The sequence below is a fragment of the Vanessa tameamea genome, chromosome 30, assembly GCF_037043105.1.
Source record: "Vanessa tameamea isolate UH-Manoa-2023 chromosome 30, ilVanTame1 primary haplotype, whole genome shotgun sequence".
In the NCBI taxonomy this organism is placed as follows: domain Eukaryota; kingdom Metazoa; phylum Arthropoda; class Insecta; order Lepidoptera; family Nymphalidae; genus Vanessa; species Vanessa tameamea.
Genome location: NC_087338.1, coordinates 1,284,233 through 1,301,393, shown reverse-complemented (window position 1 = coordinate 1,301,393; position 17,161 = coordinate 1,284,233). Strand labels below are relative to the sequence as shown.

The 17,161-nt window shown below is 33.5% G+C and overlaps 1 protein-coding gene across 3 annotated transcripts in view; it reads right to left on the bottom strand.

Moving 5' to 3' along the window:
* The window catches only part of LOC113391550 (uncharacterized), a 61,914-nt gene that overhangs the window by 19,748 nt on the left and 25,005 nt on the right, over positions 1-17,161 (bottom strand). For all 3 annotated transcript variants that reach the window (XM_064219955.1, XM_064219953.1, XM_064219954.1), the window contains exons 3-4: positions 3,066-3,813; positions 2,227-2,357 (exon numbers count right to left, since the gene is read on the bottom strand). In XM_064219955.1, coding sequence (XP_064076025.1) covers positions 2,227-2,357; positions 3,066-3,813 — 879 coding nt within the window. The remainder of the gene's footprint in view (positions 1-2,226; positions 2,358-3,065; positions 3,814-17,161) is intronic.

Here is a 17,161-nt window from a genome sequence, read left to right as displayed (position 1 = left end):
TACTTATATCCACTTTAATTTTACTTCCAAAATTCCGATAACAGTTTCGTCGACGTTCAAAACGCCATTTATTCGCAAATCCATAGTGAATATCACAGATTAATCAAGCTCTCGACCAATGATATCGCGTCAATTTGCTGTCAAATGTTGTTTATTTGGCTTTTTTCCTGTTATAGTTGGAATATACTATAAGTACGTAAGAAATTAAGCGTGTCCCCATTGTGCTAACAACAGTAACAACATTTCGGTCTAAGTTGGATTTAATTATTTTTTTTAATTACATTTCAATTGATTAAAGACGATTTTATAAAATCTTTTTTTAAATATTTATAACTTGCTAGTAACGTTGTTGATAAATAAATAATTTCGATATTAACTCTCGTTTAAAAACACAAACAAAAAACCTTTCAGAATAATAAGCCGCTGATACGGATTATCATAGTGAAAAACCCAGAATTACGCGGTCGGTCGCGTCACGTCAGCCATTGTATGAATTAGTAAAAACATAAAAATCTGCGTTCAGATCACGTGTCGAGATGATATCACTGGTTAAATAGAACGCTTCTTTGTTTTTAATCTTATTTGCATACACTAGTAGTTGTAAAACTCGATTACTGATTTTTAATTCTCAAATTTGAACTCGTTTAAGTCGTTTCAGTTTAATAGTACTAGCAAAACTAGTTTGATTTCGTTATGCCTGTGTAGTGTACTAATTGTAATGACGGGTGAACCGTGTTATAAATCCAGTGACATCTAGCGGCGAGTTTCAATAAATATACTTTAAACTTTGAAGTCGACTTCAAAATAAAAAGGAGGTTGTTAATTCGGTTGTATTTTTAAATATATAAATAAATATTGGACTACATCACATACATTACTCTGATCCCAATGTAAGTAGCTAAAGCACTTGTGTTATGGAGAATCAGGAGAACGACGGTACCACAAACACTCAGACCCAAGACAACATAGAAAACTAATGAACTTTTTCTAGATCGACTCGGCCGGGAATCGAACCCGAGACCTCGGAGTGGCGTACCCATGAAAATCGATGTACACACTACTCGACCACGGAGGTGGTCGTCGTTTTTAGAACGAAGTTTTACGGTAGTCCGACATATACAATAATAATAAAATATTTAATTTAAAACAAAACTATGTGCGATGACGTCTCCATGATCGTAACTTTTGGAACGAAGTTATTTTATGTAGCTTAGCGGAAATCGTCAAGTAAGGCAAGGAAAGTTTACCTTTCCTGGCAACATTTCCTCTCTTTATTTTCAATATAAAACTAATTAAAATTATTTTTGTTATTGTTTTAATTTACAGGGGATTGGAATACTGTTCGGTACCATACAAGTTTGCAGAAGTAAATTTAAATTTTTAAATTTTTAAGTTGGTTATAGCTAGCGACCCGCCTGGCTTCGCTCGAATACAATTATTATTAATAAAGAAAATGACATCATATAAATATGACATACCCTACAGCAAAGAATAAATACTCAGTTTCTTGCCGGTTCTTCTCGGTAGAATTTCAGTTCAATTAATTTGTAAGATTTAGAATTCTACAAATCTTGAAATTAACAAAAATTATATCAAATCTATACTATGATATAAACCTAAAGTTAGTTTGTTTGAATGCACTAATATCAGAATTAGATTTTAAAAGATCGTTCATTGCTAAACTGCTTTATCGATAAAGTTTATCCTTCAAACATAATTTATGTGACGGCGAAAAAAATGGCTGAACGGAAACTTGGAAGAGAGATTATTTGAAAAGAGATAGAGTACTTAACATCTCTTTCACTAGTTCGTAAAGCCACGGTCGTTAACTGTTATAAAACGGATAGTTCTTTAATTCAACTTATCCGTTGCAGACTTTGATGGAGTCAATGACATTAGCAAATTAAAAATTAATAGTATTTTTATGCGTAAATATGTAAACTAATTTAAATGACTTGTATGTAATTGATTATGAATTCAAATTTAATTAAACATTTATTTAATTTCGTGTACAATCGTAAAGAAAATGTAAACATTTGAGAATATTTTGAATATAACTCCGGAATGCACAGACAGACAGACAAACATAAAAATTATCCTTGGTTTTTTTTTATAATAATTTTTATAATATATTTTTTAATTTTATTTAAAAATGTTTTATTAATGTTAATAATTCCTACGTAAATAAAAAAGCAAAATTCTAAAAAATAAAAAAGTCAAACTTACAGTAAGAGGTACTCTGTACGCATCTTGATCTCTCGTCAAGATGACAGATGTGTTGGAGATAACGCCCTCAGCGGTACAGAATTCGATCGGAGTACATTTCAGCGCTGCAGCACAGCCTACTGGGATATCACCTGGTTAACGAAAATACTATCATTAATTTTAAGTATCTTAAGCGAAGATTTCGAGGCGCTTAATAATGTAGTCATCTCATTTCCGTCATGAGGTTAGTTTTTTTTTTTTATGGCATTGGTTGGCGGACGAGCATATGGGCCACCTGATGATAAGTGGTCACCACCGCCCATAGACAAAGGCGCTGTAAGAAATTTTAACCATTCCTTACATCACCTATGCGCCACCAACCTAACTAAGATGTTATGTCCCTTGTGCCTGTGATTACACTGGCTCACTCACCCTTCTAACCGGAACACAACAATACAGAGTACTGTTATTTGGCGGTAGAATACATGATGAGTGGGTGGTACCTACCCAGACGGGCTTGCACAAAGCCCTACCACCATTCATCTTGGGAACTAAGATGTTATGCCCTTTAACACACTTCATTACCCTTCAAACTTAAACTTAAAAGTGTTGTTGTGAACTGTTGAACAGGACTATTTAAAGTTTGTGAACCTACAACCTAACCTAACCTATTGCTCCAAAAGTATTATTTTGGGCAATTTATATGATTTAAAATAACCAAAACTGCTTGAACGTTCCTTCCTTTGTACTGAATAAATGTAGTTTATTATTGTTATTTCATTATAAATAATATTGTTGGCTCTTGGCAGAATATATATTTTCTGTACCACAATTATGAAAGACTGATTAAAGGTACTTACTTGGGATGGGAGTCGGTCTTACTGGTTGTCTGTTTTGGTCCAAGTACAGAGACCCTTCGTTGTATGTTGGGTTAGGAGGAACTATCGTCTCCCTGTTGATTGTTGGTTCTCCAATGGGAGGGAGGTATCCAGGAGCAGAAGTAGATGATACAGGAGGGGGTAGGTAGGTAGGCTTAGCAGTGATAGGTCTGACAGGTCTGGGAGTAGTTACGAAGGTGGGGGTCGGGTAGACTGTTGAGCTAATGATGTTAGTATCACTCTTTGCGTTGTCTACTGGGGGCAGATATGGTATACCAGGTTTCAAGTTGGATCCAATAGCACCAGGACGATATACACCTGCGTTTATGCTACCAGCTGATAAAGAGTCAGGTTCAAAGAAATTGGTTTGTCCAGTCGTTTTAAAACCATTCGTGGCTCCGAATTTTTGGGTTGATGGCGCGATGGTTGAACCATAACCTGTAGACCCGACTGTTCCTCTGTTTATAGATCCAATGCTTGATCCAAATGGGCTAGTACCACTCTGAGATCCATAAGTGCCTTTGGCTCCATAAGATGAAGAGCCAGTTGTTCCCAAGCCAACACTGCTTCCAAGTCCAGTTTGAGTTGATTGTCCTTGAACTCCGAAGGTTGAACCAGCGTAAGATGAACCCTGGTTAAGCGTTGATCCAACTCCGATTGCTCCTTGGTTAGTAGCTTGGAATATTTCTACCTTGCAGCAGATTTCAGTGCGGACGTTGCAGAATTGTTTCTGTAAAAAAATATATATTTTAATTATTACGTTCTAAATACTATTAGGGTCAACTGTTGTGATATATAAACTAATATTTCAGGAGTCTATTTTTGTAATGCCTATCTATAATAGCTTGCTAAGCACAAGAACCAATGCACAAGAAGATGCAGCCTGTTTCAGAGAAGGTTTAATTGTATAATATAAATTTAAATAACCATGATATTGTCAATGGACTATCATTGTATGAGAATCTGGTCCTCTGGTCGTTAAAAGAATGCGTTCCCGCCAAATTTTTTTTTTTCGAATGGACGTTGTTACTTTGAAGTTACATCCCTACTAATGAATGTCATTAAAAACTATTTCATTATGTTCAATTATAATAAGCGTTATAATTTTGCGGATAATTTCCAATAAATAACTCATATTTTATTTTACCATTTCCAATTTTTTTATAGTAACACTGGAGCACGTCTAACGCCAAACGACAAAAAAAAAATATCGTTTGACAACTTGAAAACTAAATGTCATTAAACTAAGATTTGAATTGCATCGTTTGACAAACAAGAGATACGGTCTCTCCGATTATTTCAAATGATCTAATTGCTTGAAAATATAGCTGATATTAGTATCATGTATTATGTTTACTATTTATAATAATTGCACACTTTTAAGTACTGGCAAAGCGTATTTATTACACGTTTATATTTCGAACGAAAAACGCGGGAAACAGAACAATAGAAAAAAAATGCAAAAAATTAATGGCGGCACGAGATGAGCAATTGTCGGCAATTAAATGTAAAATAGCTTTGATAATTATAAATATAAATTATATTATAGTGTATTTTTGTCTGTTTTTATTTATGTTTTTCCCCGTAAAAAACGTCCGTAAAATCCGAGCTTGGAACTTCATTTACATAAAGTAATGAACGGATAAGCCTTTTTATTTAATACAGATCATTTTTAGGGCAAAGACTGAATATCTATATTAATCTTTTATAAGCTATTTATTTCAAAAACATGCAGAAATCTAACCAAAATATGATTTATTCAAGTTAGCACGTATGAATTTTTAATTATTTTAAGTTTAAACTGGGGGTTACCAGTTAATTATTAATAATAATTTAAATTAAGAATCTATATAACTATTACTAAAAACGAAAAATTACTTGCAATTTATTTCAAAAACATGCAGAAATCTAACCAAAATATGCTTTATTCAAGTTAGCACGTATGAATTTTTAATTATTTTAAGTTTAAACTGGGGGTTACCAGTTAATTATTAATAATAATTTAAATTAAGAATCTATATAACTATTACTAAAAACGAAAAATTTGTTTAAAATATGTGTACCTGTTAACTAGACTTTATAGTATAAGATCTTTCATTATTTATATGTCTGTATAGTCTGTCAAACGACCGAGTCGAAAAAAATAGTGGCCAACGGTTGGTACTCCGTACACGTACACTAGTAACAGCATGGCGTTTGGCTAGTGTCAAACGTAACTGTCAAACACACCAAGATAATACAGTCGGCTTGTTTGTTTTAGTTATTTTGTAATACAACATTCTATCCCCATTAATATTATAAACACGAAAGATTTTTTTTGTTATGTGTTAGGTAGCAAACGAGCAGGAGTCGCACCTTATGGAAAGTGACTACAACCGTCCATGGACATTTGCAAGACCGGGGGGTTTGCAGGTGCGTTGCCGCCCTTTAAGGAATCAGTACGCTCTTGAAGGTTCCCAAGTCGTATCGTTTCGGAAAAACTTAAGATTACATTTATTTACCTCTTTAGATGGCATTTGGTATATGTAGGTAGTTTGATACTCGGAGAAGGATATAGGTTAGTTTTTATCGCGGAAATCCTCCTTTAAGGGTGTGAAAAGGGAGGTGGAATTTTGTATGGGGAATCAATGATTTCTTAAGCAAGCAACAACATAAAACTTTTCGTTAACTTAAATAATATGGCACGGTGGAGCGATTATGTACGGAAGGTGGCTGGTAGGAAGTGGATGAGAAGGGCCAAAGATCAGGCTCAATGGCGCGCTTTGGGGGAGGCCTATGTCCAGCAGTGGACTAATACAGGCTGATTATGTTGAAGATGAAATAATATTTGGGCATTTTGACTGATAAGGTTAATGTACTATAAAGCTTAAATGTCGCGCGTGTAAAGCCGGAGCCGTCTAGATATTTTTTTTTTTTATTTTAATTAGTAATCGAACTCCACTAAACAGCCGACAGTGTTAATATATTTGTTTCTTAAAATCTCATTAAGGTAAGCCCTGAGGGGTAGACTTATTTTGCAATTGACTATTGAGATAAATATGATTTAATTTGAACTTTATTCCAATATGTTTAGAGTTTGTTTTCGGTTGAGAGGTGCAAGAGGTCAATCGATGACACGAATTTTCGTTCTTACGTTGTACTTGTTTACTGTGGTACAGTCGCATTCAAAATCGTTTATTTAAATTGTTTTTTATTGTATATGTAATATATTATGTATAAATATATATTCATTAAACAAAAGTACCAAAATGTTTAATAGTTCACGTAATATTTATTTATTTAAATGTAATAATATTTTACCAATAATTACCAACAATTTTAACGCCAGACTTAAACGTCGTCTAGGCGTTTACTGACAAATGTTATTAAGCAGGTATTTTTTAGATTAGAATGTAATAAAATACTTGTTCTCTGGTAATAAATTAAATCTTGAGTTTTGATTTATCAATTATTCAACGGTCCAATAGCAAATATTGTTTTTCGATTTGACGTTTTAATTCAAATAAATACATCATCCATTTTTTTAATGATATCGGTAGGCAGTCGAATAAATGGGCCAGCTGATGGTAAGTGGTCACCACCGCCCATAGACAATGGCGTTGTAAGAAATATCAACCATTCCTTGCATCACCAATGCGCCATCAACCTTGGGAACTAAGATGCTACGTCCCTTGTGCCTGTATCCATTTATATGTATATTTAAATTCGTTACAATTATTATACGTATAATTTTTTTTTTTTTATAACAGAAATTGACAAAGACGCTATATAATACAAGAGACTGACCACAGATTGACATTAAGATATATCAAACACTGCTAACAATATTATATGCACCATGAAAACTAACATTTTACGACCCTTATGTATTTAATAGATTAAATGAACCGAAACAGATAACAAAAAAAAAACAAAAAAAAAATCAACACATCTGTCCACGACAGTACACTACGTAATGTCCCGATATTATAAATGATGCAGTTACGCGGGTCGCGGGTTTGATTACCCGCCGAGTACATATGTCAATGACGATGCAGTTATGAAATCTTTATTAATATGTTTTGATATGTATATGTTATCTATCATAGTAATTAAATATATGTTTTACGTTTTCGTTGTTCGAATAACTAATTGAACGATCATTTTGTAAATGATTATATGTTTATTTTGTTATGATATAGTGTTAAGATAGTACGTATATATGTTTATGTGTTTAAGTTAAATTGTGATTGTGACCGGTTCGGAATGTAGATTCTATTAGAATAACCAAAACGGACTTAGTAGTTATTTATTTCCATCAATTAAATAACATAATTATGTACATAAAATATAGTTAAATTAATCCTGATATAATGTTTAAATTTATTCAAGTTTTTTTTTTTTAATTTCGTATAGGTACGCGGACTGACAATATAGCTGATGGTAAGTGCCGATCTTAGATATTAGCATGGTATGTTGTACTGCATTTGGTGGTAGAATACTTTAATGATTATTTATAGAATGGTGGAATGTAGCAAATGTAATTCTTGGTAGCTTTACATTTTTCTGCCGGTTCTTCTCGTTAGAATTTACATTCCGAACCGGTGGTAGCGTTACTTAATATAATTTGTTATATGACAATTCAAAAGTGCTTGTAAAAGCCTACTCGAATAAAGTATATTTTGATTTGATTTGATTTTATTCAACGCAGTAACGCGACGATGTAAAAGTGCTTTTTTGTATTTTGTACCTACCCATATCTTTTAATAAAATGTCACTTTATCGAAATCCAGTTATTTTCCTATTCTAGTAACAAAACGATCCAGTTGCATTCATTCGAATTCGGATCGTAATAGCATCGGGATCGTATCGAAACATATGTAACGATAGAGCTCAGTTATTGTTTGTGACGAATAGTCTAAGTTTATCATTACGTTTATAAAATAACCTCTCAGGTTAAGTTACCTTTTATGTTAAATATCTAAGACAAATAAAATCAAAGTCCAAATATACTTTATCAAGTAGGCTTTTGAATCATCATTTAACAAACTATATTAAGTGACGCTAACTCCGTATCGGAACGTAGATTCTTCCAAGAAGAACCGGCAAGAAACTCAGTAGTTACTCTATTTCAACATGTAAAAATACATATTTATGTTAGTTAAATTCAATTATGTATGTATACAATACATCCTGCCTGGAAGTCAATAAGTATTAGATCCACGCTTTTTTATCGTCTATGTAATCTTGTATTGATATATGCGTTCTTTACCAATGTATTTTTTACAAATGATTAATCAAACGAAATCAAATCAAAATATACTTCATTCAAGTAGGCTTTTACAAGCACTTTTGAATCGTCATTTAACATACTGTTTAAAGTAACGCTACCACCGGTTCGGAATGAAGATTCTACCGAGATGAACCGGCAAGAAACACAGAAGTTACTCTTTTTCAACACCTACAATTAGAATTTACGAAACAAAGTTAGAAATATCTGCGCAATTATTCATAGAAACGAATACCGAATCTTAATAATAATCCAATTAAATTAAACAATTTCGCAACGATAATCGATTCAAGATGTCCATCAATTAAAATTAACGGAGATTTACGTTCAAATTCAAAGGGACCGAATTATAAATCAATTGAACATATTATAATGGTCACATGTACATTAGCATATCGTTGTAAATAATGAGATTTAATGAGACAAGGATACTTTGGCTTGTTTAAATACCCGTTCGTCGTTATTGTAAATCGTTGACGGCGTGCGAATGACATTTAAATCTTTGATGTTACGTTGGTCGTATCTGTCAATTTTAGAATTATCTTCTTGTGGATTGTGTGAAATGGATTTGGGTATGTTTGTTGGGTCGAAGCTACTGAGTTTATGTTTTATCGCTTGAGGATTAGATGGAAGCTAGTTTATTGGAACAGTGTGTAAGATCTACATAAACATAATCAGCCTGTAAATTTCCTACTTCTGGGCTAAGGCCTCTCCCGTTGAGGAGAAGGTATGGAGTATATTCCACCACGCTGCTCCAATGCGGGTTGGTGGAATACACATGTGGCAGAATTTCGTTGAAATTAGACACATGCAGGTTTCCTCACGATGTTTTCCTTCACCGCCGAGCACGAGATGAATTATAAACACAAATTAAGCACATGAAAATTCAGTGGTGCCTGCCTGGGTTTGAACCCGAAATCATCGGTTAAGATGCACGCGTTCTAACCACTGGACCATCTCGGCTCGTGTAAGATCTAACTCCTGAAAATGCTTTAGCTTCTTGTTGTGCAAATTAAGCATTAAAGTTTCGTCCTAGCTTCGTGGTAGTTAAATTTATGTAAATTTGGTATCGTCCTGACCGATTTTGATCGCGCCAACCTCAAGGCTGGTCTCCAACTACACAGGACACGTTGTGTGCGCAAACACAGGTGCGTTTTTATTCCATCACTATCATAATCCGATGTCCAACACAACCGGAGAGATCACTAGACCAACGTGACAGTTAAATGCAAAGATACTACTGTCACAAAGCGATATGGGATATGGACCATTATAAATATAACATTTGGAGTTTAACAAAAGTGATATACGAAGTCTTTCAAAATAATATATATAAATAACGCTATACGAACAAGGATTTCAGTTTTAAATTCCTAGGAATTTCATATACTTAAGGTGTACGTTGTGAGGAGACCTGCCTGTCTCGAGTGAAAGCGAGATATATTGCCTTCCTTCTCCAAAATCAAAACCAAGATAATCTTTATTCGAATAGATAAAAGCACTTGATCAAAGATACCATTGGTTTGGAAGTCGATTCTCCTCTAACAAGGACTTACCACCGATGGGACTTTAACAGGCAGTCAACTTATTAAAATCAAAAGTGCATTCCTAACTACCAAATATGTTATAATCGATGCGGATCTTCGAAATAAAAACACTCATACTTATAAATTTTATCTTCGCGACTAAGACGAGATTCGTGACAAATATCGATATTAGTTATGTAAATTTTTAGCGTAGTCATGTATCACAATACTTCAAACACTAGAACGTTACGAGGCTTTGCTCGTTTTATTAATATAATTTATTTTATTAAGATTATAATTTCAAACAAAAATGACGTTAACCGATTGCAATCGACGGACTTAAACACTAAATGCACTTTCGATAATAAGCAGGTACGCTTAACGAGAGCCGAGATGGCCCAGTAAGAGCCGAGGTGGCCCAGTGGTTAGAACGCGTGCATCTTAACCGATGATTTCGGGTTCAAACCCAGGCAGGCACCACTGAATTTACATGTACTTAATTTGTTTATAATTCATCTCGAGCTCGGCGGTGAAGCAAAACATCGTGAGGAAACCTGCATGTGTCTAATTTCAACGAAATTCTGCCACATGTGTATTCCACCAACCCGCATTGGAGCAGCGTGGTGGAATATGCTCCATACCTTCTCCTCAAAGGGAGAGGAGGCCTTAGCCCAGCAGTGGGAAATTTACAGGCTGTTTATGTTATGTATGTTATTATTTATTATTCAAGATGTGAGTTTATTTAATAAATTACAATTAATTATGCTCTGGAGTTCAAGGAATCGAATGCCGTAACGGGAAACGGTATGACGCTGTCTTATACGTCGTGCCCCCTTTCCCCACTTTCCATTCTCTTATGCGTGATATTTGTGTACTATATATAATAATGAGATAAATATATTAGTTTTATTTTTGTTGATAATCATATTGATATACAATTAAGCATAATGTTTGTACTAGTGAACTACGATAGCCCAAGAGGTCATAAACGAACCTGCGTTTTTTCACATCGCTAGGCCCGTAAACCATTGGGCTATCAATTTTAATAACAGTTATAGAGTTCAGTTTGATGCGTGTCATAAACACAATCCAAATTTCAGGTTTACAATTATAATTGCTACAAGTTAAGAAACCCTTCTCCAAATCAAGGAGGAAAGGAAACCTGTACCCAATAGCGGAATATGTACGTATACATTGTTACAACCATAAGAGCTGAAGAGCCAATTAAACAACATTTGACAGCAAATTGACGCGATATCATTGGTCGAGAGCTCGATTAGTCTATGATATTCACTATGGATTTGCGATTGGCGTCTTGAACGTCGACGAAACTTTGTAAGTAAAATTAAAGTGGATATAAATAGTTAAGTGTAACAGTGTTGTATTATAAATAAATATATATTAATCATAAACTCTTAGTAGTGCACAATATAGCTGAGTTATTAGCGAATCGCATGAAATACGTGAATCTAAAGTTTGTTTATCTTTTTTCCTACTTCTATTGGAATATACATGGGATCGTTTACGTTGGATTTGATAAGTAATACACAATATAATAAAAAAATATCCTCCTTTAAAATTATATGTATATAAAAAATATATACCTAAACTCGTCTGCAAATCTTCTTTTGGGAATATTCAATTGGTAATGCCTTTCGTAATATGTTAATAGTACGAGTAGATACGACATGATTTAAAACATATATTAAAATAAATGTCTGCGTGTATGTCTGTGTACAATTTTATTTGAATTTAATCAATTATAATGATGTATTTAAAACTATATACACTTTAATACTTTAACGAACTCCGTCAGTCCGAGGTCCCGGGTTCGATTCCCGGCCAAGTCGATGTAGAAAAAGTTAATTAGTTTTCTATGTTGTCTTGGGTCTGGGCGTTTGTGGTACCGTCGTTACGTCTGATCTTCCATAACACAAGTGCTTTAGCTACTTACATTGGGATCAGAGTAATGTATGTGATGTTGTCCAATTATTTTTTTATTCAATACTTCTATAGTCTTAACTGGTGTAAGTAGGAAGGTATGTTTGTTTGTCACGCTTTTAATTCTGAACTATTCAACGGATCATCATAAAAATTGGTATACAGTTCGACAGTGGTACAAAACCTGTCATATAGTATCTAAAATCTCCGTCACCCGGCAGAAGCCACTATTAGAAACTAGTCTTTGAAACGAAGAACGTTTACGCGGCTTACAGTAGAATGAACTGCGGATATCGTCGCGTAAGAAACAAAAATATGTCCTTCGATCAAGAACACTACCCTTTACCTTTACTGCGAAAGCGACTTCGTTCAAACGACATATTTTGTCCTACGACATAGTACATCTATTATTGTATGTTTATATAAATTATGTTATGAAACTATTTGACAACTGAATGTTACTAATATTGACCATCAATGCCTTTGAACACTTGAGTCGTACTGCCTCCATTGGTGACAATGGAGTTAGTTCTTTTTTTTTTTTTTCAGAGAGTATTACGACTCGACGGCAATAATCTTAACGTCAAGTAATTCAACTAAATGATTCGAACAGTAGCTATTTCTAATATTGATTTGTATATATTTAAATCTTAAATGTAAATAATACTTTAGTAAATAAAGATATTTTTGTTTTTATAATATTAAGTAATATTAAAAACTGTTTCAGTTACCGAATCTATTTGTACAAGATTTAGTTAAAACAATAATCGTAGTGATTAGTTTACAACGTGGCTACCTCATAATGTTTTACGAGTGCGCGTTGTTGTAATGTAAACACATCGTATATCTATGAATCCTCATTCAATACATAAATAATTATTATTTATATAGCTAGTTATCAATAATATTTATATTAACAGTAAGTCTGTTCGTGTAAAACGATATAAATGTAACATAAGCCATTAAAAGATTTCACAATAAAAAGTTTTCAACAATAACGTAATTAATGGTTGTAAGAAAAAAAATAAATACAATCGTTTAAACGCACGGACGGACGAAGATTATTGTGATGTGATTGTTATCTATTGCATTTCCTAGAATGATTAGAAAAATATCATCTAATTATTTATTCCCTAACACAATAGAATAGAATATATTAAAATACATTTAACAATAAAAACAAAAAGTACTTCTGTACATCTTATCGTTGGTCACGAGAGTCGCTGTGGTCCAGTGGAACACAACGCGGGATCAACCCGAGTGCCACTGGTTCATTAATTTAATTTCGACCACAAGTTTACCCACCAACCAGCATCAGAGCGTTGTGGAATAAGCAACGGGGAAATGTCACTTCGTTAAGAAGTCTCTCCACTTCAGAAGATTTGAAGAATTTGAACGTGAAAATAAAAAAAAAAACTTGTATTGACGGCTGTTTTACAATATATTTATGATAATATAATGTTTACACAGAAGAATATACAAAAATATTCCATAAAATCTGATTATTAATACAAGAAATAAGAATAAACTTGTATCCCCTACTTACCGTTTGCATACGGAACAGAGAACGTTTTTGGGCAATGGTATACGCATATATAATAAGATACCGGGAAATGTAACCAATTTACCATTTAAAAAATAAAAAAAATACTAATACTTTATTAGTAAATCTTATTATTCATTAAAATAAAACTTTTTAGAAAAAAACAACCTGGATTTAAGCTCGGGTTCCATCACAGGATTGACTGAACACTTATTGTGAATATCAGCTTTGTAAATCTGTTTATTTGAAAAGAGCAATTTCACGACGGAGGCTGCTTTCCGAAACGCAGGTAGTGTTTAAATATTGACGTTCTTAATCGTCATTGTGAAGTTTACTTGAATGAAATACATTTGATTTGAGGTTTTTTTTGTAATGGCTATTGGACCACCAGTTGATCAGTGGTCACCATCGCTCATAGACATTGGCGCTAAAAGAATTAGTCATCCCTCAAATCGACAATGTACCACCAACCTTGATATCTGAGATGTACCTTGTGACTGTAGTTACCGCAACACAACAATGCTAAGTTTTATTGTCTGGGGGTAGACTATGTGTCAAGGGGTACCCAACCCATTAAGAATGAAGTCTGTCCCTCATTGCAAACATATTAGTGTGATCTCAGAAAGCAGTTTCGTAATTTTGTGATTACAAACCCACCGATTCAGACTCATGTGTGTAGGTAAATAAGTTACTGGTTTTTCTTGATTTGTTATTTCTATACATCTAGATATAACTAGTTTTAACTGGATACTGGTTTAACACCAAATTGACTTTTAAACCCTAGGCTTTAATATATATATAAATATATTAGCACAGCCCGGTAGTCGGTTGTCTTGCCTGTATATATATATTTATTAAAGAGACAATTTTATAACATCGAACTCAACGTCCCGACTTTTTCCGGGCGGAATAAGAAGTTTATTTACTTCCCGATCGTGGCGCCATCTAACGGTCCAATTTTAACCACAACAACAAAACCGTCGACATCTCTAACCATTTGGGAGTTTAGTTATATACACACGTACAGAAGAATTATATATATATTACATACTTAAACCTTATCCGAAACGCGCTGCACCTTCTGGTAAGTTTAATATAAATATATTCAATAGTTTTCTGTTAGAAAAAAGAAATATCTAGACTGATAAATGCGAAATTACGTCTTTAACAGCTAAGTCACTCAACCGAATTTGATGGAATTTTGTACGAAAGAAGCTTGAGCTCCAAGGATTAGTCCTTTACTTACCTTACGACTAAACTTAGAATCTAAGATCTCATGTCCCCTGTACTTTTAGCTACACTAGTTCGTACGCTATATCATTTACGATTCAGGGAAATTATTCCGTAAAAAAAACAGTGATTATAAAGCGTGGGAATTCATTGTAGATTGTTTTATATTTTTAATTATATGTATAAGTTATTTATATGCAAACTATTTGCAAATTAATTTAGTTTGTCCTTTGTTTCGTATATTAGTCATCATAAGTCTTGGAAAAATTTAAATAGTTAATTCTCGAATTCGATAAGACGAACTCCGTGGTCGAGTTGTGTGTACGCCGGCTTTCATACGCCACTCCGAGATCCTGGGTTCGATTCCCGGCCGAGTCGATGTAGAAAAAATGATTAGTTTTCTATGTTGTCTAGGGTCTGGGTGTTTGTGGTACCGTCGTTACTTCTGATTTTCCATAACACAAGTGCTTTAGCTACTTACATTGGGATCAGAGTGATGTATGTGATGTTGTCCAATATTTATATATTTATAATTCTATAAGGATCAATCTGTCTCTTCAAGTATTGAACCTAAATATCTGTTAAATTCGGTCAGAGCATTTTATACAATGGTAACTCTAAATTATTGATACAATATAAAATGTCTCGTTGGTCTTTGCTAGATATAAGGCTATTGATCCCGAGGTACTGGGTTCAAGTCTCATCGTTAAAAGATAATTTCGGTGGAAAATTTTTCAAGTCAAAATCAAAATATACTTTATTCGAGTAGACTTTTACAAGAACTTTTAAATCGTAATACAAATTGTACTAAGTGAAGCTGTCGCCGGTTCCGAATGTGGATTCTACCGAGAAGAACCGGCAAGAACAGTAGTTGTCTCTTTTTCAACATCTAAAAATACAGTCATGTTAGTTAAATACAATTATATATGTATGTTATGTCTCCTGCCTGGAAGTCAACAAGCATTAGCTCGACGCCTTTTTATCATCTGTGTAATCTTATATTGTATACTATGCTTTTTTATTAATGTATATTATTTTATTATTATGAACACGAGAAAGTCTCAGTTTACGTGGATTTGAACCTGCGATCGGTGAAGATTGATCACTGGGCCATCCAAGCTCTAAATTTAGTAAGTACTTTTTCATTACGCACATTTAAAACATGCACTATTGACTTGGGATTTGAACCCAGAATCCGGGCTCTTATATCAGTAAAACTTCGAGGTGATCAATATGATTGTTCATTATGTAACGGTTTCGTAAATTAAGAGAAATATGGATGTTAAACAGAAATATAATATTATTATTCTTTAGCACAATGCTTTCAACAATGCGTGTGACCCGCCAATAACGTGTTTGACGACACGAATACCTCTTAAAAGTAACACTGAGGTCGACTGTGGCGTAACACAGTGTAAACAACGTCACGTGTAACGTCAACAAAACAAATACAAGTATCGTTTTACACATATGCGAAGTTAGAGTCGAATTAATTTCAATTTAGTCATAAATATTTAATATACCACTTTCATTTATTAAATCATATTTACATCAAAATAATAAAGCTGCGTTTTAACACTATATTTCTCTACATAACATTCGAGTGAAGTAATTAAAATTAAAATTTATAATAATTTTTTTTCTGCTGACCGTTCGAGTCATCTTTTATACGAACGTAAATGTTTTCTTTGGGATTTCTCAACAAGTCTAGACTTGACCGGTTATTAACATACCAGCGCTATTCATCCCTAAGTGTTGACTTAAGTTACTTATGTACCCAATTAAGTTACTTTCCCGGATGTTCTGGGGATAGCAGGTTCGAATCAAGCGATTACAGCAAACAAACAATACAAAACAAATAATTTTGTACTGTATATGAAATTGAAACTTAGATTATGACAAGATATTTAAATAGTCACTAACTATTAGAAAATATTCAATTATATTTTTATATTAACCTTTTATCTCAACATAGTATAAAACAAAGTCGCTTTATATCTGTTAGATCTTTTAAACTACGCAACGGATTTTAGTGCGGTCTTCATCAATAAACAAAGCGATTCAAGAGGAAGGTTTACATGTGTATAATTATCCGTAATAAATCCGTATTATAGCAGAGAAAAGCCGAGAATTTAAACTTTAGTATCCGGATAAAAAATAAGATTTCTCCGTTTTGTTTGTTCTTCAATCTAAAGGTTGTAGGACAGGTACCCTTATGGTACCCGTTTGAATCCGGGACGGGTAGTTTGATCTAAGGATTATACGTATATAAAGAGATATAAACTTTTTTGTATAAATATAATAATAAATAAATAAATATAAATATTATAACATCACATACTCTGATCCCAATGTAAGTAGCTAAAGCGCTTGTGTTAAGGAGAATCAGAAGTAACGACGGTACCGCAAACACTCTGGGTGTTTAGACATAGAAAACTGATGAACTTTTTCTACATCGACTCAGCCGGGTTTCGTCAAATCGTACGTTTTTATTTTAGTTTTTTATAAGAATCGACCAAACAAACATCAACCAAAGTCCTAACTTATCAAACTTGACAACGCTATCGAA